A 19,977-nucleotide genomic window follows, 5' to 3' on the forward strand; every position below is an offset into this window, starting at 1 on the left:
CAGTAGAGCATGTGACTCTCATTCGCAGGGCTGTAGGTTCAAACCCCACATTGGGTGTAGAGATTACTTAAAATCTTTTAAAAAATTGCTTTAGGGCAGCCTGGGTGGCTCAGCAGTTTAGCGCCGCCTTCAGTCCAGGGCGTGGTCCTAGAGACCGGGGATCGAGTCCCATGTCCGGCTCCCTGCATGGAGCCTGCTTCTCCCTCTGCCTGTGTCTCTGCCTCTCTCTCTCTCTCTCTCTCTCTCTCTTTCTCTCTTTCTCTCTCTCTCTGTGTGTCTCTCATGAATAAATAAATAAAATCTTTTTTTTTATTGTTTTAAATAAAATAAGAAACAATAATCACCTTTTCTAAAGTGATCCTGTCAGAAGATCAGTAATCTTATTCTAAAATAAATTACAAAGCACCTTGGTGGCTCAGTTGGTTAAGCGTCTGCTTTTAGCTCAGGTCATGATCCCAACGTCCTGGGATCAAGCCCCACATTAGACTCCCTGCCCAGCCGGGAGTCTGCTTCTCCCTCTACCCCTCCCCACTGCTTGTGCACTTGTACCCACTCTCTCTCAAATAAATAAGTAAAATCTTTTTAAAAATAAAATAAATTATAAATTCAAAACTTAAATATAAAATCTCAATAAAAAGAAATGAAAGAAAACCATAAACTCAGAGAACTTTTAAGTGAATATCTGATAAAGAACTAAAAATCTTGTTGAAAATCTTAATTATAAGTTTAAAATTTGTATATAAATACTTTAAAATTTTTAAGTTAAGCAGTAAGCTAAGGGAAATATTTACAACCAATCTAAAAAAAGATTTTTATCTTTAATTTCTCTTGAACTACTTCTAATCAAAGAGATCAATACAAAACCTCCCGAAAGTGACTGCTTAATGGGTAGAGAGAGTTTTCTTTCAGGGTAATGGAAATGTTTGGGCCCAGAGAGAGGTGATTGTTATAGAACACCATGAATGTATGGAATGCCATTGAGTGATACATTTTTAAATAGCTAATTTTGTGTTACATGGATTTCATATCCATAAAAAATTAATAAAACTTCCCAAGAGGACTAGTCTGGGAATATGAACAAAATTGTGAAAAGAGATTCAAGTGACTGATAATCACTTTTAAAAATTAAATCTCACTAATCACAAAAAGCCAAGTTAGCATTTTGTTCTCCCATCACATTGTTGAAGATTTTCAAAGTGAAGATATTCAGTAGTAGTGTTGAGAGTAGAGAGAAACAGGTAGTCTTTCGTTTTGCCTAGCTGGAGGAGGCTTCAGAGTTTTCAGAAAAGCAATTGGGTGATAACATGTCAGTTGCCTGGATTCATTCGAGAAAAGCATACTCCCAAGTACTGGAGGGAGCCAAACGCTGCCCTGCATACTGGGGATGAACAAAGTCACCTGCATTCCCTGTCCTAGAGTCCGTCCTGTATTCCAGGGGGGATGACAGACAACTGGCATAACATACTCCATGGTGGCGTGTGGAGGAGGAGAAGCGCTATGGAGAAAAAGAAAGCAGGAGAGGGGAATGTGAAGTGTCAGGAGAGCAGGTTCACATTTTCTAAGGTATTGTGGCCAGGAAGGGCCTCCTTAAGGTGACAGTGGTGTATAAAGACCTCAGGGAGATGAGATTACCTTTTAGGAATCCGTCCTCAGGGAATAGGAATTCAGCCAAAAATTATATACAGAGACATTACCATTTGTAGCTGGTTTCACTGGGGGAAAAATAGAAGTATCCAACAGTAGGCTCATTATTAGTAAATCCCGAACAGGGACGGTTATATAGCCGTTTAGCCATTAAAACAGCAGTTCAAGGACACTTAATGATGGGGATAGTTTTCAAAACATAATTATTAAAAAGAGCAAGCAGGATGCAAAACTAAGGTGCCTCACTCTGTAGCAGGTCTGAACTGTGTGACCATTTCAGGCCTGAGTTCCCTATTAATTAATTACTCAGATGAAATCATGTAAACAAAGTGTATAAAAGACTGAAAATTGAAATAAATGAAGCACAGAGACTAAAGGATCTCAATGCATATCAATTATATACACAATTTAAACATTGATCTCAGTTCATGTGTATAGGTACATGCATACACATAGGAAAAAGCTGGAAATAAATACATCTCTTGATGGTAAAATTAGGTATTATCCTAATGTTTGGGTTTTCAGAAATCCCTCTCATGAACATGTCTTATTTTATTTCTTTAGTGTCATTTTTATTTTCTATTCTATTTTTTAAGATTTTTTTTAATCTCTGCACCCAATGTGGGGCTCGAACCTACAACCCCAAAATCAAGAGTCAACACGCTCTACCAGCTGAGCCAGCCACCCCTATTTTTTCAAAAAAGCAACAAGAACCCTTTGACTCACCTCTCTTAAAGGAAGCTAGAAGTTCTATAAAATCCCTTATTTCAATTCATTCAGTAAATGTTTCTTTGCCTGCCTGCTGTGTAGTAAATACAGAGGAGCTCTGAGGAGCTCTGACATCTAGAGTTAAGCCTCTGTCCTCACGACTCTGTCCGAGGAGAGAGGCCTGAGGGCAGTTTCCATCCATCCGCATAGGTGACTCATTCAGATGTGAACGGAGAGGAAAGACCCTTGAGCCTGGGGCTAAGTGAGAGGCAGAACCAGATGGGGAAAGTGGCAGTGAGGAGAGAAGAGCAGGTTAGGAAGCAGGTAATGGATTCAGTTGTGGATGTGCAGAACGAGAGCTGCGTGCGGGAAGTCTGAGAGGAGGTGTCCCTTGGACAGTGGAGCGTAGGGACCTAGGTCTTAGTGAGCTGGGGAGAGAGATTGGTAGCTCATCAGTGAGGGTTGGAGGTGCCAGTCCTCACTGCGGAGTGATCTCCCAGGCATCCATAGCAGGTGAAGTAAGGAGAGAAGGGAGCCAAGGACAAAATTCTGGACGAGCGCCAGCAGTTAAAAAAGGGGTGCCCTGCCCAATGGCAGCTGAGTGGCTGAGAGAATCACGAAGAACACATGCCAGTGGTGAAGAAGGAACAGAACTTCTCAGTTCAAAATTAATCTATGAAAACTTCCTAAATTGTTTTTCAGTAATAGCTTCTACTCTGGAGAATGATTTATTTATCCCTTGGGAAAAATTGTAGCTCAAATACATTTACAGAATTACTGGCATAGGAGAGCCTGGGTGGCTCAGGCGATTAGGTGTCCAGCTCTTGATTTCAGCTCAGGTCATGATCTTAGGGTCATGAGATCAAGCCCTGCAACTGGCTCTGTGGTGGGGATAGAGCCTGTTTAAGATTCTCTCTCTCCCTTGCCCCTACTTACCCGTGAGCATGCACATGTGCACGCCTGCTCTCTCTGTCTCTCTCTCTGAAAAAAAAAAGTACTGGCATGATGGATGCTTCACCAGTTTGTTCCTGTGGATATAAGAACGGTACCTCCCAACAGCAGGTCACTTGGTAGGTGACACTCGCAGCACCACTTGTTTCGTGGAGTCCTGCTATATTTGCCTTCATTTGCTGTGTAGTATTTAGGGCCACAAGGTAACTTCTTGGCTCATTCTTCTGGCAGTGGGCAATTTCAGGGCTTTAGGGGCAATGTTGCCATGAACATCGTGTGTATCTCAGTCTATGTGGGTTTCTCTAGGACAGCAGTTTTCAGAGATTCACAGAACCTGGGGTAGGAGTGAGAAGTGTGTGAGATCAAAACTGTCTTCATAATAACACAGAGACATAATTTGTCCTTTTCCTCTGTGTTGACACCTGCGCTGATAGTGTGAAGGCCACGGTGGGTAAAACTACCAGTGCACAGCCCAGTGCACAGTCCAGTACATAATCCAGGGCCCAGGCCCCAGACCACCAGGAAGCATCTGTTTTTCATTCCTAAGCACTCACCATAAAAACAAACAGAAACAACTCTCATGTATCACTTAATACCCTTGATGAAGCGATAGCAAGTATTAATTTTATTAATGAATTAACCCTTGAGTACATGTCTTTTAGATGTTTTTAATCTGTGTGACAAAATGCAAAGTGTACAAAAAGCGCTGCTACATGGCAAAGTATAAAGGTTGTCTGGAGGGTAAGCATTTTAATTAAATCACGATTTAATTCATGAGTTTTGAACTAGCCCCCTTTTTAACAGAACATTATTTTTACTTGAAAGAATAATTGACAGACAACTGGTTATTCAGACTCAGGTTTGGGGCAGACATTCCCCAAAAACAGTGAGCCTAGCACTTTAAGGGAAACAACTGACCGTATTTGTTGCCAATGATAAAACTTAGGCTTCCAAGAAAATTAGAATTTTGAAAAATTTGTATCGGCCATGAGCTTCTCAAAACTTTGTGATGAGATTGGTTCATCAGCGTGGTGCACTTTTTTTTACACGTATAATAAAGTTTGTCAGCATTTGGAAAATCAGTGAACCAGTACTTTCCAAATGACCAATGCATGATTTTAAGAAATCACACCTGAGTAAAAAATCCATTTTAAGTGCAAAGTGATCAGTGAATTTGAATTTAACAAAGTATTAAAAGTTCATTGAATCCAGGGGCACCTGACTGGCTCAGTTGGTAGACCCTGTGACTCTTGATCTCAGGGTCATGAGTTTAATTAAGTCCCACGTTGGGCATGGAGCCTACTTTAAAAAAAAAACAAAAAAAAAAGGTGTTCTAAGACCAAAAAGTTTTGAGAACCATTGCTTCTAGAGTATGTCTGGTTGCAGAACTGCTGGGTCGTGGGGTCTGCACATCACCAGCTTTTCTGGATAACCTGTTTTCCAGAGTGATGTTACCAGTTTACATTTCCACCAGCCGTGTGCGAAAGTTTCATTGCTCCACATTCTTGCCAACACCAGTTCAATTTCGTTTTGGTTTCTTTTTTTTTAAGGTTTTATTTATTTATTCATGAGAGACACAGAGAGAGAGCAGAGACATAGGCAGAGGGAGAAGCAGGCTCCACGCAGGGAGCCCGATGTGGGACTCAATCCCAGGACAGGGAGACAGGGATCACGCCCTGAGCCAAAGGCAGATGCTCAACCGCTGAGCCACTCAGGCATCCCTCAATTTCGTTTTTCTGAGTTCTCTAATGGTATCTCATTGTGATTGTGCTTTGCATTTCCCTTAATCACAAACTGATTATGGGCCTTTGGATTTCCCCTTTTGTGACATGACTGTCAAGTGTTTTACCCATTTTTTTTTCTATTGAACTGTCTGCCTTTTTGCTAATGATTTGTAGCCAGTTATTTATACAACTGAAGTCCTGCAGTGTATACCTCTGTGTCTGGCTTTTGTCCGCTGATGTATGGGGTTCGTACACGTTGTCTGTGGAGTTTGGCATGAATATACTACAGTTTGTCTCTTCCAGCTCCCGCAGGCAGTCATTTGGCTCTTCCCAGTTTTTAGTGATTTGACCAGTGATGCTGTGAAGATATTCTTGTATTTGGTGTCTTTTTGATGAACATATGTTCTTACTTTTAATGTATTCATTCGTATCAACATTTTTCTTTTCTGATTGATTGGTTCTGTTTGTTTACTATTTAAGACATCTTCCCCTAGGTCAAGACAATAAAGATAATCCCTTCACGGGGCTTCTTTATAATTTACCTTTTATACTTAGGTATTAACTATTTGGAAATGGTCTTTTTTTTTAAGATTTTTATTTATTCATGAGAGACAGACGGGGGGGGGGGGGCACAGACACAGACAGAGGCAGAAGCAGGCTCCATGCAGGGAGCCCGATGTGGGACTCGATCCCAGGACTCCAGGATCACACTTGGGCCAACGGCAGGCACTAAACCGCTGAGCCACCCAGGGATTCCCCTGGAAATGGTCTTGATAATCACAGAGTAAACCCTCCTGCTTTGTTTTTTGGATTTTAGGAGGATGGGAGTTTTTTCAAAAGCATCTTGGCTGCTATTGGTCTTTTGTACGTTTTGTATACATACTACATTCTGTCAGTCAAGTTCCATCAAAACAAACATGTTGGGATTTTATTGGATGTGTATTGACTCTTTAAATCAGTTTGAGGAGAATACGCATCTTGACAAAATTGAGCCTTCCAACCTATGAGCGTCGTGTATCTGTTTTCCTTTGTTTAGGTGCTCTGTAATATGTTTCTATAAGCTTTTATCATTTTCTCCATAAAGATTGTACTTTTTTTCCAGTTTATTTTTAGGTACCTTGTTTGTTTGTTTGTTTGTTTGTTTGTTTGTTTGTTTGTTTTATGCTGTTGAAAGGTATCTTTTTTACTACATTTTCTGTTTGTTGGTATTATCACAATTGATTTTTTTTAAGATTTATTTATTATTTTTAAAGAGAGAGTGTGTCCTTGTCAGTGGAGGGAGGCACAGAGGGAGAGAGAATCACCAGCAGACTCCCCTCTGAGTACAGAACCTGACACAGGTCTCAGTCCCAAAACCCTGATATCATGACCTGAGCCAAAATGAAGAGCTAGACACTCAATTGACTGAGCCACCCAGGCGCCCCAATACAGTTGAATTTTTTTTTTAAGATTTCATTTATTTATTCACAAGAGACACAGAGAGAGGCAGAGACATAAGCAGAGGGAGAAGCAGACTCTATGCAGAGAGCCTGATGCAGGACTCCATCCCAGGACTCTGGGATCACGACCTGAGCCAAAGGTAGATGCTCAACCACTGAGCCCCCCAGGTGTCCCTACAATTGGATTTTTTAACACTGACTTGTGTCCAGCAATCTTGCTAAACCCCTGTTACTGATTTAAATAATTTATCTGTACCATCGTTTGGGTTTCCTAAATACACAATCATATCATCTGAGATTAATGGCAGTTTTGCTTCTTTTTTATTCAGCCCTTATTTTATTCCTTTTTCTTACGTTACTGCTGACCTCTGGTGTGACATGGAATAGAACTGTAGTAATGGGAGAGGAGTGCCTGGGGGGCTCAGTCAGTTGAGTGTCTGACTCTTGATTTTGGCTCAGGTCATGATCTCAGGGTCGTGGGATTGAGCTCCATGTCAGGTCCCATACTCGGCAGGGAGTCTGCTGGAGATTCTCTCTCCCTCTTCCTCTGCCCACCCCCCCCACCCCAGCTCATATGTGCAAGCACACATGCATATTCTCTCTCTCTCTCCCTCTCTCTCCCTCCCTCCCTCTCTCTCCCTCTCTCTCCCTCTCTCCCTCTCTCTCCCTCTCTCTCCCTCTCTCTCCCTCTCTCTCCCTCTCTCTCCCTCTCTCTCCCTTTATCCCTCTCTCTCCCCCTCCCTCTCCCCCTCTCCCTCTCCCCCCCACCCCCCGCCAAAATAAATAAATGAAATCTTTTTAAAAAGAAAGAAAGGGGAATCCCTGGGTGGTGCAGCGGTTTAGCGCCTGCCTTTGGCCCAGGGCGTGATCCTGGAGACCTGGGATCGAGTTCCACGTTGGGCTCCCGGTGCATGGAGCCTGCTTCTCCCTCTGCCTGTGTCTCTGCCTCTCTCTCTCTCTCACTGTGTGCCTATCATATCATAAATAAATAAAAATTTAAAAAAATAAAAATAAAAAGAAAGAAAGGTAGTGATGAGGGCATCCTTGTTCTTGATTTCCATGTCCCCAGTAAGTATGATGTTTGCAGAAGACCTTTTGCAGCCACCCTCATCAGGTTAAGGAAGTTCCCTTCTATTCATTGTTGACCTAAATGATACTGTTTTTTATCAAACGGTTTTTTCCGCAGTTGTTGAGATTATCCTGATTTTCTTCTTTATCTTTCATCTTCTAAAATGTGCTAAATAAAAAAAAATGTGCTAAATACAATAGTTCATTTTCTAATATTAAACCTAATTTGAGTTCATCAGATAAGTCCAACAGGATCATAACTTGTATTATGCTTTCAACAGATTGCTGAATTCAGTTTGCTAATAACATTTTGTTGAGGATTTTTTGCATTTGTGTTCAGAAGTGAGGTTGACTTCTGACTTTTCTTTCTCCTGATCCCCATGTGAGGCTTTGCATCATGAAGGGAGGTGGGTGCGTTCTCCCTTTTTCTATTCTCAGGAAGACTTTATGTAAGATTGGATTGTCCTCTTGAAAGTTTCATCAAAACCATCTGTAACACCATCTGGGCCTTGAGTTTGTGTTTAAGGAAAGATCTCTGCCACTGGTTCACCTTCTTTAACGGTTACACAACTATTTAAGATTTCTGTTTTTTTCAGATACTGCTCTATTATTCTAGAAGTTTTTCTATATCATCTAAATTTTCAAATCTAAATGACTTTTTCTTTTAACTTTTACAACACAGATGGTGATTCCTGCTTGTCATCTTTGATAATGGTTATTTGTGCTTTCTCTCTTGTTTGTATGATGGATTTTACCAGAGGTTTGTCAATTTTATTAGCTCTCCCAGAGAGCCAGTTTTGGCTTTGTTAATTCTTTGTTTCTTCTTCTTTTTCTATGTCTGTTTTTGCTTTGTGGATCTCCGTTTTTATCTTTATTATTCCCTTCTTCCCCCTTTCATATTTTTTGCTATTCCTTTTTAACTTCTTGATATGGGCATCTAGGTCATTAATTTCTGTTTTATTCACTGTAACATTATCCTCCAAGTATGGCTTTATTTTCACTCCAGGGTTTATAAATAGTACTTTCATGGGTCCTTCAAATTCATGGAATGCCTGAGTGGTACAGTTGGTTAAGCATCTGACTCTTGGTTTTGGCTCAGGTCATGATCTCAGGGTCCTGGGATCGAGCCCCGTGTCGGGCTCCATGCTCAGCAGAGTCCCCTTGAGATTCCTTCTCTCTCTCCCTCTGTCCTTCTCACTTGTTCTGTGTCTCTCTTTGTCTCTCTCAAATAAATACTTTTTTTAAAAAATCAGAGTATTAATGTCTGATAGGCTCTTCTTAGATAACTAGGTTATTCAGAGTGTGTTCCTTAACATATAGGGATTTTCTAGTTAACAGTTGATACAGACAACCTACTGTATATATAACTTCAGTCCTTCAAAATGTACAAAAATTAGGAATAACAAAGTGGCCATCATAGTTTTGTAGTCTGCCTTTTATACCTAGTAATTTTGTTACTTTGGAGTTTTTTAATTATTCAGTTTGCTGCCAATCATAAGTGGAAATCAGTTTGCCTGAAATTGAAAATGACTTTTTAGGGATGCCCGGCTGGGCTGAGTTGGTAGGACATGTGACTCTGGATCTTGGGGTCATGAGTTTGAGCCCCACGTTGGGTGTGGAGCCTAATACTTAAAATCTTTTTTAAAAAATGACTTTTTAAAGCTGCCAGCATAAAGCCATATACAAAAATTCTGCAGTGGAAAGGGCACTTGATTTTCCTTTGACCTGAAATAGCTCCATCATTGCTTCCAACCCTACACTGTGGAAAGAGATCACCAGTTTTATGTGTCCAAACAGTTGTGTCTTATTTGTTGTATTGTTGACTTTAGCCGGGGTCAGCCACATTTTTTTCCTGTTCTTTTTTTTTTTTCATAATTTTTTTCTTTGAGTCTAGTTTACATACAATGTGACATTAGTTTCGGGTATACAGGATAGTGATTCAGCTTCTCTGTATCCTGTGCTCACCACAAGTGTAGCTCCCATCTGTCCGCATACCAGACTGTTACAATATCATGGTACAGCTACATTGTTTTTTTAAGCTTCTAAAGTAAAGCCCATTTCCAATGAGAAAAGTGAATAAAAATCAATTGTTTCTTGTTTTTTTCCTGCAGGCCCGAGGTATGAAGAAACAGGTCATTGACGACTTCATCACACAAAACAAGTATCTGCTGGCAGCCAGGCTCACCAGCCAGAGATTGTTCCATGAACTCTGCCCCGTGAAACGGTCTCACCGGCAGAGGAAGTAAGGACTCCAGGCTTTGCCTCTGCTTGTCACTGCAGTGAGAGGCCACGTCGCATTTCTCTAAAAGGGCAATGAAAAGTCTACCTGTGACATCAGAATTCACTCTTTACTAGTAGTGGGGGGGGGGTATAAATCCAGGGTGCCAGCCTGGCCCAGGGGCAGAGAAGATTTCCTTAATTCATAAACCTTTTAGCTTAGGCCAGAAGGGTAAGTAGCCTTTAGCTAGCTGTTGGGGAGAGGCTGGCTCACTTTAAAGAAGCATGGATCTGAGCGAGTCATTGCTCCTACTAGAGTGTCCCAGGCAGGCCAAGCCTTCAGAGGCCAGGGATGAGAGCTGGGAATGTGCTAACCCTAGGGAAGTAGGACACCGAGGAAAGGTTCAAATGATTAGCTAGAAATGGGAAGGCTGAGGCATATTCATACATAGTAACTAAAAAGTCTAGCAATGCAGGGAAAATATTTGTTAGAGATCCTTCAGATTAATGAATCAATGGCTTTAAATGTAGGGCTATTTTTTTTTTTTAAGATTTTATTCATGAGAGACACAGAGAGGCAGAGACATAGGCAGAGGGAGAAGCAGGCTCCCTATGGGGAGCCCAGTGCGGAACTTGATCCCAGGACCCCAAGAACACAACCTGAGCCAAAGGCAGACGCTCAACCACTGAGCCACCCAGGTGCCCTGAATATAGGGCAGTATCATTGTGAAATGTGTCTAGATTTGGAAGGAAGGAAAGCATCCTGGTCATCTTATTTGAAAAATATAACTAAGATATTGTTTAAAGTGAGACATTCCCCATGTTTCCAGATTTTTCTGATGCCTTTATAAGACCAAGAGAGAAGAAAGACTTTAATTTGATATAAAGAAGAATATCAGGGACTCTAAGAATTGTGATGAGCACGGCCTTCAGAAAATAGCCCAGATCCATTGCAGTTCTCACCTTTTTTTTTTTTTTTTTTTTTTTAACCACTGTCGCCTTTGGAGAGCAACTGTGCTAGCCTTCTTACCAGACTCTGCTTCCATTCCGTTCCCCTCTTATGCCTTCCAGGCAGTTCACACAGCAGCCAGTGAGCTTGCTAGAAGATGCATTGGGTCCAGTCTCTCTCCATTGATGGGTCTTCACGCTCACAGTTCTCTCTGCCTGGAACGCCCTGATCCCTTTCCCCGTATGGCACCCCATTCAGGTCTTTGCTATCTGAGAGGTGACATGTCCCTGAGCAATCTGTCTGATGGAGCAGGACTCCCACCCCACCCTGGACTCTTTCTCCTCTTCTTTTTCATAACACTTGTCACTATGTATTTATTTGTTGTCTGTCTTCCCTACCAGAATATAAGCTCCACCAGGGCAAGAACGTTGTCCGTCTTACCTGGCACATAGTAAGCGTTCCCTAAATATTTGGGAAACTGAATGACTGATTAGCTAAACTTGCCTTTGCAAAGGAAGCCCTTCAGAGTGAGGTTCAGAGACCTCTGACCCGAGATAGGATTGACCAGCCCGGTCTGTGATGGAAACAGAATAACAGGTGGCTTCTGAAATCCCTTCTGCATCAAGGATTCAGAGGCCATTGCCTAAAAGAAATTCCTAAGTGTGATAAAGTTTGGTTTGGGGAAGGTATCACCAGTCGGGAGAAGAAGCAAGTCATTGATGATTTGGAAAGCTGCTCTCATGAGAGACTGCCACTGTGCAGCTTCCATCAGTAAGATGTATTCACTTCTCTAGAACGATGCGCCTCCTCTTCACCTTCTCTTACCGTCACGGGGTCCAGCCTCGGCCTCGGAGACTGATTAGAAAGTCTTCTGTCGTTGTGCAGGTACTGTGTGGTTTTACTGACTGCCGAGGCTGCCAAGTTGAGCAAACCCTTTGATGCTTTCCTGTCCTTTGCCCTGGCAAACACAAAAGACACAGTGAGATTCGTGCACGTGTACAGCAACCGGCAGCAGGAGTTTGCCAACACCTTAGTACCAGACAGTGATACGTTTCAAGGAAAATCAGCGGTGAGTCATGGATTCTCTTCTTCCAAGTTCTTGACAAGCTTGTGGCACCTGAATGCTGTTTCCTCTTTCTTTGGGTGTTTTGAGTACAGATTTCAGGAAATCCAGAAATCTCTGAGCCTGTTTGGAAAGCCTAATCTTGAAACAGTTTTGAAACCCTGGTGATTTCACCTCCTAGATTTTCAGCCTTCGACCTTCACAGAAAACATCTTTCCTATGAGTACTTAGTGTGTAAAATCTTCCTTGGGCTACCAGTAAAATCTCTCTCCTTTACTTCTGCTTCTTTCATTTCACTTCATTTTGATTGCTCTCTCCTTCCCTTCCCCTCTTTTGTCATCACTCTACAGAAGCATTAAATTCTGTGTCTTTGTCATCATTTTGGTAATCATGGAAAATCTCTCTAAAAAAACAAAAGTTCCTTCTTATAGATATTAAGTCAGAGCTTATAGGGAAGAGTCTACTCATAAGAAAGAGCTTTAACTTTTAGAAGCTTTGGAAAGTCATCATAAACATAGTTTCCTTTGTCAGAAAATAACTACAATCTCTTGCGCGTATTTTATACCCATCTGTATTTGTGCTCAAGCTTATTGCTAACTGCATTGGATCCTTTTTCCCATCCTCCCCGAAGAAAAAACAAACTTAAAGACTTCTCTAATGGTTTCCTCTCTTTTCCCCCTAGGTGTCGATCTTGGAAAGGCGCACCACAGGAGGAAGGGTGGTGTATAAAACCCTCGAGGCTCCCTGGACAGGGAGTGAGAGCGATAAACTCACGCTTTTGGGCTATCTGGACCAGCTGCGCAGAGACCCTGCTCTGCTGTCCTCGGAAGCTGTGCTCCCCGACCTGACCGATGAGCTTGCCCCTGTAAGCATGTGGCCCGGGAGACGGGGTGGCAGGCAGGGCTGCTGAGGCGGACGAGCCCCGTGTCAGGCGAGGACTTCTCCCACCTGGGCTCGGGGGCTCCATCCTGACTGGCATTTTCTCCCTCAACAGATCTTTCTCCTCCGGTGGTTCTACTCCGCTTCGGACTACATCTCAGACTGCTGGGACAGCATATTTCACAACAACTGGTAGGAATATTGCTAGACTGAATTTCTTCCTCGTCCCTCCTCCTCTTCTTTCTTTCTTTCTTTCTTTCTTTCTTTCTTTCTTTCTTTCTTTCTTTCTTTCTTTTTCTTTCTTTTTTTTGGTGAGGGGAGGTCCCTATTTGAATTTCTTCTTCTCCATTGATTTGATAGTAGAACCACAGTTTTTCTCTTGAAAAGAGTCTAGGTTTCTTTGATTTCAGTGTCTATGCAACACAGGCAAGTGGAAGAATGTTTACACATTTTCTACAACTGGTCCTTTTTTCTTTTTTTTCTTTTTTTTTTTTTAAGATTTTATTTATTTATCAGAGAGAGAGCACAAGCCGTGGGGGAGGTGAGGCAACAGGGGGAGTGGGGCAGAGGGAAAGGGAGAAGCAGGCTGCCTGCTGAGCACGGAGCCTGATGCTATGTGGGGCTCAATCCCAGGACCCCGGGATCATGTCCTGAGCTGAAGGCAGTCGCTTAACCGACTGAGCCAGCCAGGCGCCCTTCCTCCCCACAGCCTTTTCTTTCTTTCAGTAACTTCATTTTTTACATAGTTGCTAATGGACCCTCTCCCCCTGGGCATGTCCTCTTCATCAGAGCACCCCTGGCACCCAGCCCAGGGCCTGACCCACATGGAGGCCAGTGCAGAGGTGTCCAAGCCAGTCGGTGAGCTAGCCAGACGAGGGAGTGCTATCCCACTCCCACCCCCAGTGATACTGTGAGCTCCCGAAGGGTAGAACCGCATCTCATTCATGTTTGTGATTCCTGGCACCCAGCACAGCTCCTAAAAAATAGCAGGCCTTTGATGCGTGTTTATGGGTGAATAAAATTTTAGAGCCCCAGTCCTAGACGGCACCGTGGAAGGTCAGTTTGTTCTTCCTCCTCCGCCCCCAGGGCCATGTCTGATTTATTCCAGCCAGGGGAAAAAAAAAATCAAAGGAAATAATTCCACAGACTTTTTAATCACTGAAACCATCCTTGACGTCAGAATGTTCTTTCACATTCACAATGTAAATCCTGTATTTCCTTCCACGGAACTTAAGCACAGCCTATTACATTGAGACAAACTTCTAGAATAAGCAATCTGAATGAAAGCAGTGAGGGAGGGCAGCCCGGGTGGCTCAGCGGTTTAGCGCCGCCTTCAGCCCAGGGTGTGATCCTGGAAACCGGGGATCGAGTCCCACATCGGGCTCCCTGCATGGAGCCTGCTTCTCCCTCTGCCTGTGTCTCTGACTCTGTGTGTGTGTGTGTGTGTGTGTGTGTGTGTCTCGTGAGTAAATTAATAAAAAAAATCTTTAAAAAAAAAAAAACAGTGAGGGAAAAGCCTCTGCTTCCCCCACCACCACCCTCACCCTCAAAGAAAAACCTTTATTAAATGAAACTAGAAAGTGTTTATTGATATGAAAGCCTTTCGGTTTGGGTTCTTGGTTTTGTTTGAGCCGAGGAGAAGAAACCTAATGTCATCATTGGACAGACCGCAGCAGCGTTTCTAGAGCTGACCAGAGCTTAACTTCGTTTCAGGCGGGAGATGATGCCCCTTCTCTCCCTGGTCTTCTCCGCCCTCTTCATCCTCTTCGGCACTGTCATCGTTCAGGCTTTCAGGTAAATGCCTCCCTGGCTTCTCAGAGCGACTTCTCAGGGGCGGGCCTCAGGCCTCGGGGTTGTTGGTACTATTTCTTTTATAAAACACCTCGTTTCTTACTTTAGCGACTCAAACGATGAGCGAGAGTCAAACCCTCCAGATAAAGAGGAAGCCCATGAGAAGGCCGGGAAGACCGAGCCAAGCTTCGCCAAAGAAAACAGCAGGTTGGGATCCCTGGGTGGCCCAGCGGTTCAGCACCTGCCTTTGGCCCAGGGTGTGATCCTGGAGTCCCGGGATCAAGTCCCACGTCGGGCTCCCGGGATGGAGCCTGCTTCTCCCTCTGCCTGTGTCTCTGCCTCCTCTCTCTCTCTCTCTCTCTCTCTCTCTCTGTCTATCATGAATGAATAAATAAACAAAAAAAAAAAGAAAGAAAGAAAACAGCAGGTCTCTCTAACCACACACCCACCCGCAACCCCACGGGGCAGGAGAGCCACAGGCGCGCAGTCAGATAGCGTGGCCTCCACGAACCTTGTAGATATGAGCACGCGGGTCACCTCCTCGTGTGTGACATGTGAGGGAAAAGTCAGCTGCTGGTTAGTGTTTCTGAGACCCTGTAGGCATCTAGACACAGGACCTCCTTCTGTTCTCCTCAGTACCTTCCGCCTCTCAGTCTCAAACTTCCTGATGGGGGCTGGAAGCAGAGCCCGTCAGAGATGCTAGACGAGCCAGGAGCAGAGAAGGCTGCAGCCCCATAACCGTGTGGACTACCTTCATCCTCCCCTAAAGCTGCTTCTACACCTACTGAACAGCAGCATGTGAAAAGGTCTTTATGGGCCCAGGACGCCAAGGGGGGGTCTAGAATATTAAATAACATAGCTAGTCTGGTTGGAGCATAGCATTTTCTTCCCCTTGTTTCTTTTCAAAGCAATGGCATTCTCCTGTCCTGATAACATCGTAATTCCTCACCTCTTCTCCACAGCAGGATTCCTAAGAAAGGCTTTGTGGAGGTAACTGAGCTCACAGATGTCACATACACCAGTAACCTGGTCCGCCTGAGGCCAGGCCACATGAACGTAGTCCTCATCCTGTCAAATTCCACCAAGACCAGCCTACTACAGAAATTCGCTTTGGAGGTCTACACGTTCACTGGGTAAGCTCGGGGGCGAGAGAGGGAAAGGAGAGAACGTGCACATTTGGGGGAGGAGGGGACCAGAGAATTATGTTCTTTCCTCCTTGACCATGAGGGGCTTTCTTCGCACATGCGGTGAGATGTTGGCCGTGGCCTTTCAAGCTCAGAAATCTTAGCCACCATTAGGGGGTCTTTCTCCCCCTGACTCCGTGTCCCTGTGCTTCCGAACAGCAGACCTTGACCTCAGTCCTCTTCCGTGAGCCTCTCAGGGAACTCTCACGCTAGCTCTCATGGGTTTTCCTGAAGCCAGACACCAAGAGTGACATAACTGGCACCCGGCAGGGACGGGGAGGGAGATGGGTGAGTGGAGCGTTACAACTGTTGCGGAAGCCCTTGCGTCCCACCAGAATCCTCCATCCTTTCTGTATTCGAGCCCCATCGAGCACAGAGCCTCCCCCTGGTGCTGGAGGTCTGACTGACGGGTTACGTCCCCTGCAGTTGAGTGTGCGGGCTCTTCCCTACATCTTCACTGTGTTCTTCCGACAGGAGTAGCTGCCTGCACTTCTCCTTCCTGAGTCTAGATAAACACAGAGAATGGCTGGAATACTTACTAGAATTTGCTCAGGATGCAGCCCCGATCCCCAACCAGTACGACAAGCATTTCATGGAACGTGACTACACAGGTTATGTGCTGGCTTTGAATGGCCACAAGAAGTACTTCTGTCTCTTCAAGCCCCAGAAGGCAGTGGAAGAGGAGGAAGCCCTGGGGTCGTGCAGTGATCTGGACTCTTCCCTCCATCTGGGCGACTCAAGAGGGAAATCCTCCTGCGGCCTTGGACCCAGGCCCATCAAAGGGAAGTTGAGCAAGTTGTCCTTATGGATGGAGCGCCTGCTCGAAGGCTCCTTGCAGAGGTTCTATATCCCGTCGTGGCCTGAGTTAGACTGAAGGAGCTCAAGGGAGACTTTAACTCTTCCGGCTTTTTAATAGGCCCCCCGGGAACAGGTCTTTTCAGGACTCAACCTATCACCACGGACAGAGAATAGATTCTAGATTATTCTTCCAGAACAACGGCTAGAAGAATCTTTCCTTTGTCCCGTTCTAACCTAGGAGTGAAAAACACCTCAAGCTGAATTCCCTAGATCGAAATATTTTCCTTTGGGTTTTTTTCCCCCTCGTTTGAATGCCGCACTATTTAAAGTAGACTGCTCATTCCCCCTTCCTTTGTCATCCCTGTCCCGTGCTCACGTCACCCTGCCCGGTCCTGTCCCTGTGCTGTGGGAGAAGCACAGGGCGCCCGCCTGCAACAGGAACCCCGCGAGCCTGGAGTGCTGGTGGGGTCCCCGCCCCCGCTGTGCTTCCGCCCGGCGCATGCTGTGTCAGTGGGACGGCCCGCAGCAGCTTCCAGGCCCTGCATCCTCATGGGGCCTGCTTCCAAGCAATCTCCCATTTGGTAGTTTTTCTGGTAGTCAGTGGCTAAAAAGTATATTTGGGGGGTATCCCCCTGCCAGCAATTTGCCAGCCACATTTAAAAAAACTAGGGATAAGTGGGGGTCCTGCGAGGGAGTGTGGTTTTCTTCCCGAAACAAGAGAACAGAGGGCTGGGTGGTGATGGAGGTGACCCCGTAGCGGCCCAGCAGCCGCCTGCCCCAGCGCTAAATGTAGCCCGGAACGGTCTGCTCCGCAAGAAGTACTGTAATGACTTTGAGCCATTTACGTGTATGTTTTCACACGCCTTTCTGCCTCTGTCAATTTTAGGGTATGAATCTTAGGAGCCATATTTGTAATCTTGTTCTCTGGACGTAGAGATAAGCTGCTATAACCCAGTAGATGTTAAACCGAAGACACCTTTTCCCTGCCTTCCCTGCCAGGAGTCAGGCTCGAGGAACCTCTTCACTCCAGTGGTGTCTCTTTAGTAAAATACCAGACATGTCTTTGTATCAAGGAACTTAAAAATTTCTCAGCAATTGTATTTTGAACACTGTTACCCCAAAAGTGCTGTAACTTTGAGCCCTCTTTTGTGACAAGCGAGCCAAGACTTGTTCTAGAACCCTGTTTGGCAAAAGGCTTCCTTTGAGCTTCTGGCCTATATCGTGGTATCTCAATTGCTTTCACTCTCAACTCCCAGCCGCCCTACCACTAACACGGTCCGATCTACCATCAGCACCCCAGCTTCCAGAACTCCAGTGCGCAGTGGAGCACACCTGCCAGTTAGAGAGTTTGCCTTTTTTTCTCTCTCTTTTTTTAAGGGCAAAACCACCAGTGGAGTTTGAGCAGCTTCAAAGAGTGGTCGGTTCAGATGTCAAAGAAAATTGCCCTTTTGTAAAGCAAAGTGTCAGAGTCGGTGATGGGACATCTACTAAGTTAGTATTTCTTTAATCATCATTGCTTTAAACTAAGCCATTTGGATCCTGAATAATCCAAATATTGAGCTACAGTGGCAAGTAATAAATTATTTAAGCCCAGGAATCCCTATGGTTTCCATGGAGTCTATAGCTTTATTTAAAAAAAAAAAAAGAAAGAAAGAAAGAAAAATCACTGCCAGGCTTCCCCCCCCACACCCCCACACCCCCACCACATGATCCTCTAAAAATTAGACACTTACTCTGAATGCCATGTCTCCTGGCACCTGTCCCAGGCAGGCGTGATTAAGGGATTCATTTGGCTCCTTGATGCACCAGCCTCAAAATTATTTTCTTGGTCTTTGATGGCCAAGTTGCTGATGTGAGTAGTATTTTGGTTCAGTGGTGGGTTTTTAATTTCTGGTACTAATGGGATCCCTGACCTTAATTTATGAAAACCAGCCCCCACCCCACCAGATTTGTTCATTTCAAAAATGTGTCTCATTAAAATAAAAAGCACCTTCAGACAGACAGCTGCACCCTCCATTTGTACTAAGAAAGGAAAGTGAGAATAGATAGGATTAAAAACATTCCTGGCGAATTTTTCAGTCCAAAATTTCTTCCACAGGTCTGTTCAGGGCTGGGAGAGATGTCCCCCAAGAGGACACTAGGAAGGTTCTACTTTACATTGAACATGGCCCTTGACCACCCAAGCCTTTCCTCCTGAATGTTTCCATGAATTTGTTTACTGTTGTGTCAAATGTATGAGCCATCGTCCTGCTCAGCCAATGCCACCGTCTCTCCTTCTCTTGTGTGGAATCACACAGACCTAATTTTGGTTTTAAGTGAACCTCCTGGTCTTTGAATATCTTGAGACTGACAGCATTGTTCTGTCTTTAGAAGTAAGCTCTTCTGATTGGTAGAGCCCACGCATCATATTTAGCAGATGGGGATGAAAACTGGCCTAAAACAAGTCTTTGTAGAATACACAACTACTTACAAAGTTGGGGTTTTTTTTGTTGTTTTTTTGGGGGTTTTTTTTTATCATCCAGGTGCTGGTGGCATAATTTGTGTAAGAGATTGTCAGGTCTGAGTCAGCAGCATTTCAGTGAGCAAGACTGCCCTGACCTCTGTTGAGGCACCATGGTCTCTCTCTGCCATCAGTTACCAACCCTGAAAATTTGGTCGTACTTTTCAAAGTAATGGGTTTATTTCCTCCTCATCCAGCACAGGCATGTTTTCCTGTTTTAAAAAGAAATGAAATCTGAATGTGTTTTTTAATTGACATGCTTTGTTTGGGAAAAGAGATGAGAAGCAAACACTCAAACTTTTTTCCCAAGTAAAATTCTTTAAATGCCGACGCAGACTATCTTTGCAGATGAAATATTGCTCACATCCAAATGCCTCACCTTGTCCCTTGAACACAAATGCAGTGTGGCAGCTGCTGAATCTGTCCGTTGAGCTTGTCGAGGAGGAGGATGGAGCTTTAGAGACCGATCTGAAAAGAAGGTGAATATTTTGCACTTTTGATACTCTTAGGAACAAATAACTTATTTGGCAAATGGTGTCTTTTTTATGTTGTTTTTGTTTTGTATTGTGAACAGGCACTGAAGCTGATGTTATTTTTGTTTTAAGAATATTACAGACTGGAAACAAATAAACTATTTTAACGTGTGATGATTACACGTCGCTCTTGCATTGGGAGGTGATGATTTGTGGACACCTTAGCAATGAAAGAATTTGCACATGACACACGCCTCAGTCTTCGCTGCAGATTTCAGGAGTTGCCGTCAGGGAGGATGTATCAGCTCCAAGAGGAGAGAATGCGAAACTGAGACGGGGAGTGGGTTAGGGAAGTGTCACCAAGGGCTCTTTGGAGGCCACCTGATGTCTGGCTGAAAAGACATTTCATGCACCCTCCTGGGCTTCTAAGTGGCAAGTTTCTTTATTAGGATCTGCAAGTTACTTTCATTCAAACTTTCTGTGTTCACAGTGGTCCTAAAACCCAGGTGCAGCCGTGAGTTCCTCAGGAGGAGCCACAGTGTAAAGGAAGAAACTAGAGAAATGCAGGATGTTTATACAGTATTATGTC

The 19,977-nt window shown here is 44.2% G+C and overlaps 1 protein-coding gene across 5 annotated transcripts in view; it reads left to right on the plus strand.

The window, feature by feature from the left end:
- DNAJC16 (DnaJ heat shock protein family (Hsp40) member C16) overlaps nt 1–19,568 on the plus strand; it is a 42,279-nt gene extending 22,711 nt beyond the window's left edge. For 3 of the 5 annotated variants that reach the window (XM_055331268.1, XM_055331270.1, XM_055331271.1), the window contains 8 exons: nt 9,646–9,776; nt 11,586–11,769; nt 12,446–12,628; nt 12,758–12,834; nt 14,356–14,436; nt 14,542–14,640; nt 15,396–15,566; nt 16,092–19,568. In XM_055331268.1, coding sequence (XP_055187243.1) covers nt 9,646–9,776; nt 11,586–11,769; nt 12,446–12,628; nt 12,758–12,834; nt 14,356–14,436; nt 14,542–14,640; nt 15,396–15,566; nt 16,092–16,491 — 1,326 coding nt within the window. In that variant the 3' untranslated portion in view covers nt 16,492–19,568. The remainder of the gene's footprint in view (nt 1–9,645; nt 9,777–11,585; nt 11,770–12,445; nt 12,629–12,757; nt 12,835–14,355; nt 14,437–14,541; nt 14,641–15,395; nt 15,567–16,091) is intronic. The other 2 variants (XR_008665241.1, XM_055331269.1) reach the window with 2 other exon arrangements.
- Nucleotides 19,569–19,977: the final 409 nt, after the last annotated feature.

Source organism: Nyctereutes procyonoides, unplaced genomic scaffold (genome assembly GCF_905146905.1).
Source record: "Nyctereutes procyonoides isolate TBG_1078 unplaced genomic scaffold, NYPRO_anot_genome, whole genome shotgun sequence".
Lineage (NCBI taxonomy): Eukaryota > Metazoa > Chordata > Mammalia > Carnivora > Canidae > Nyctereutes > Nyctereutes procyonoides.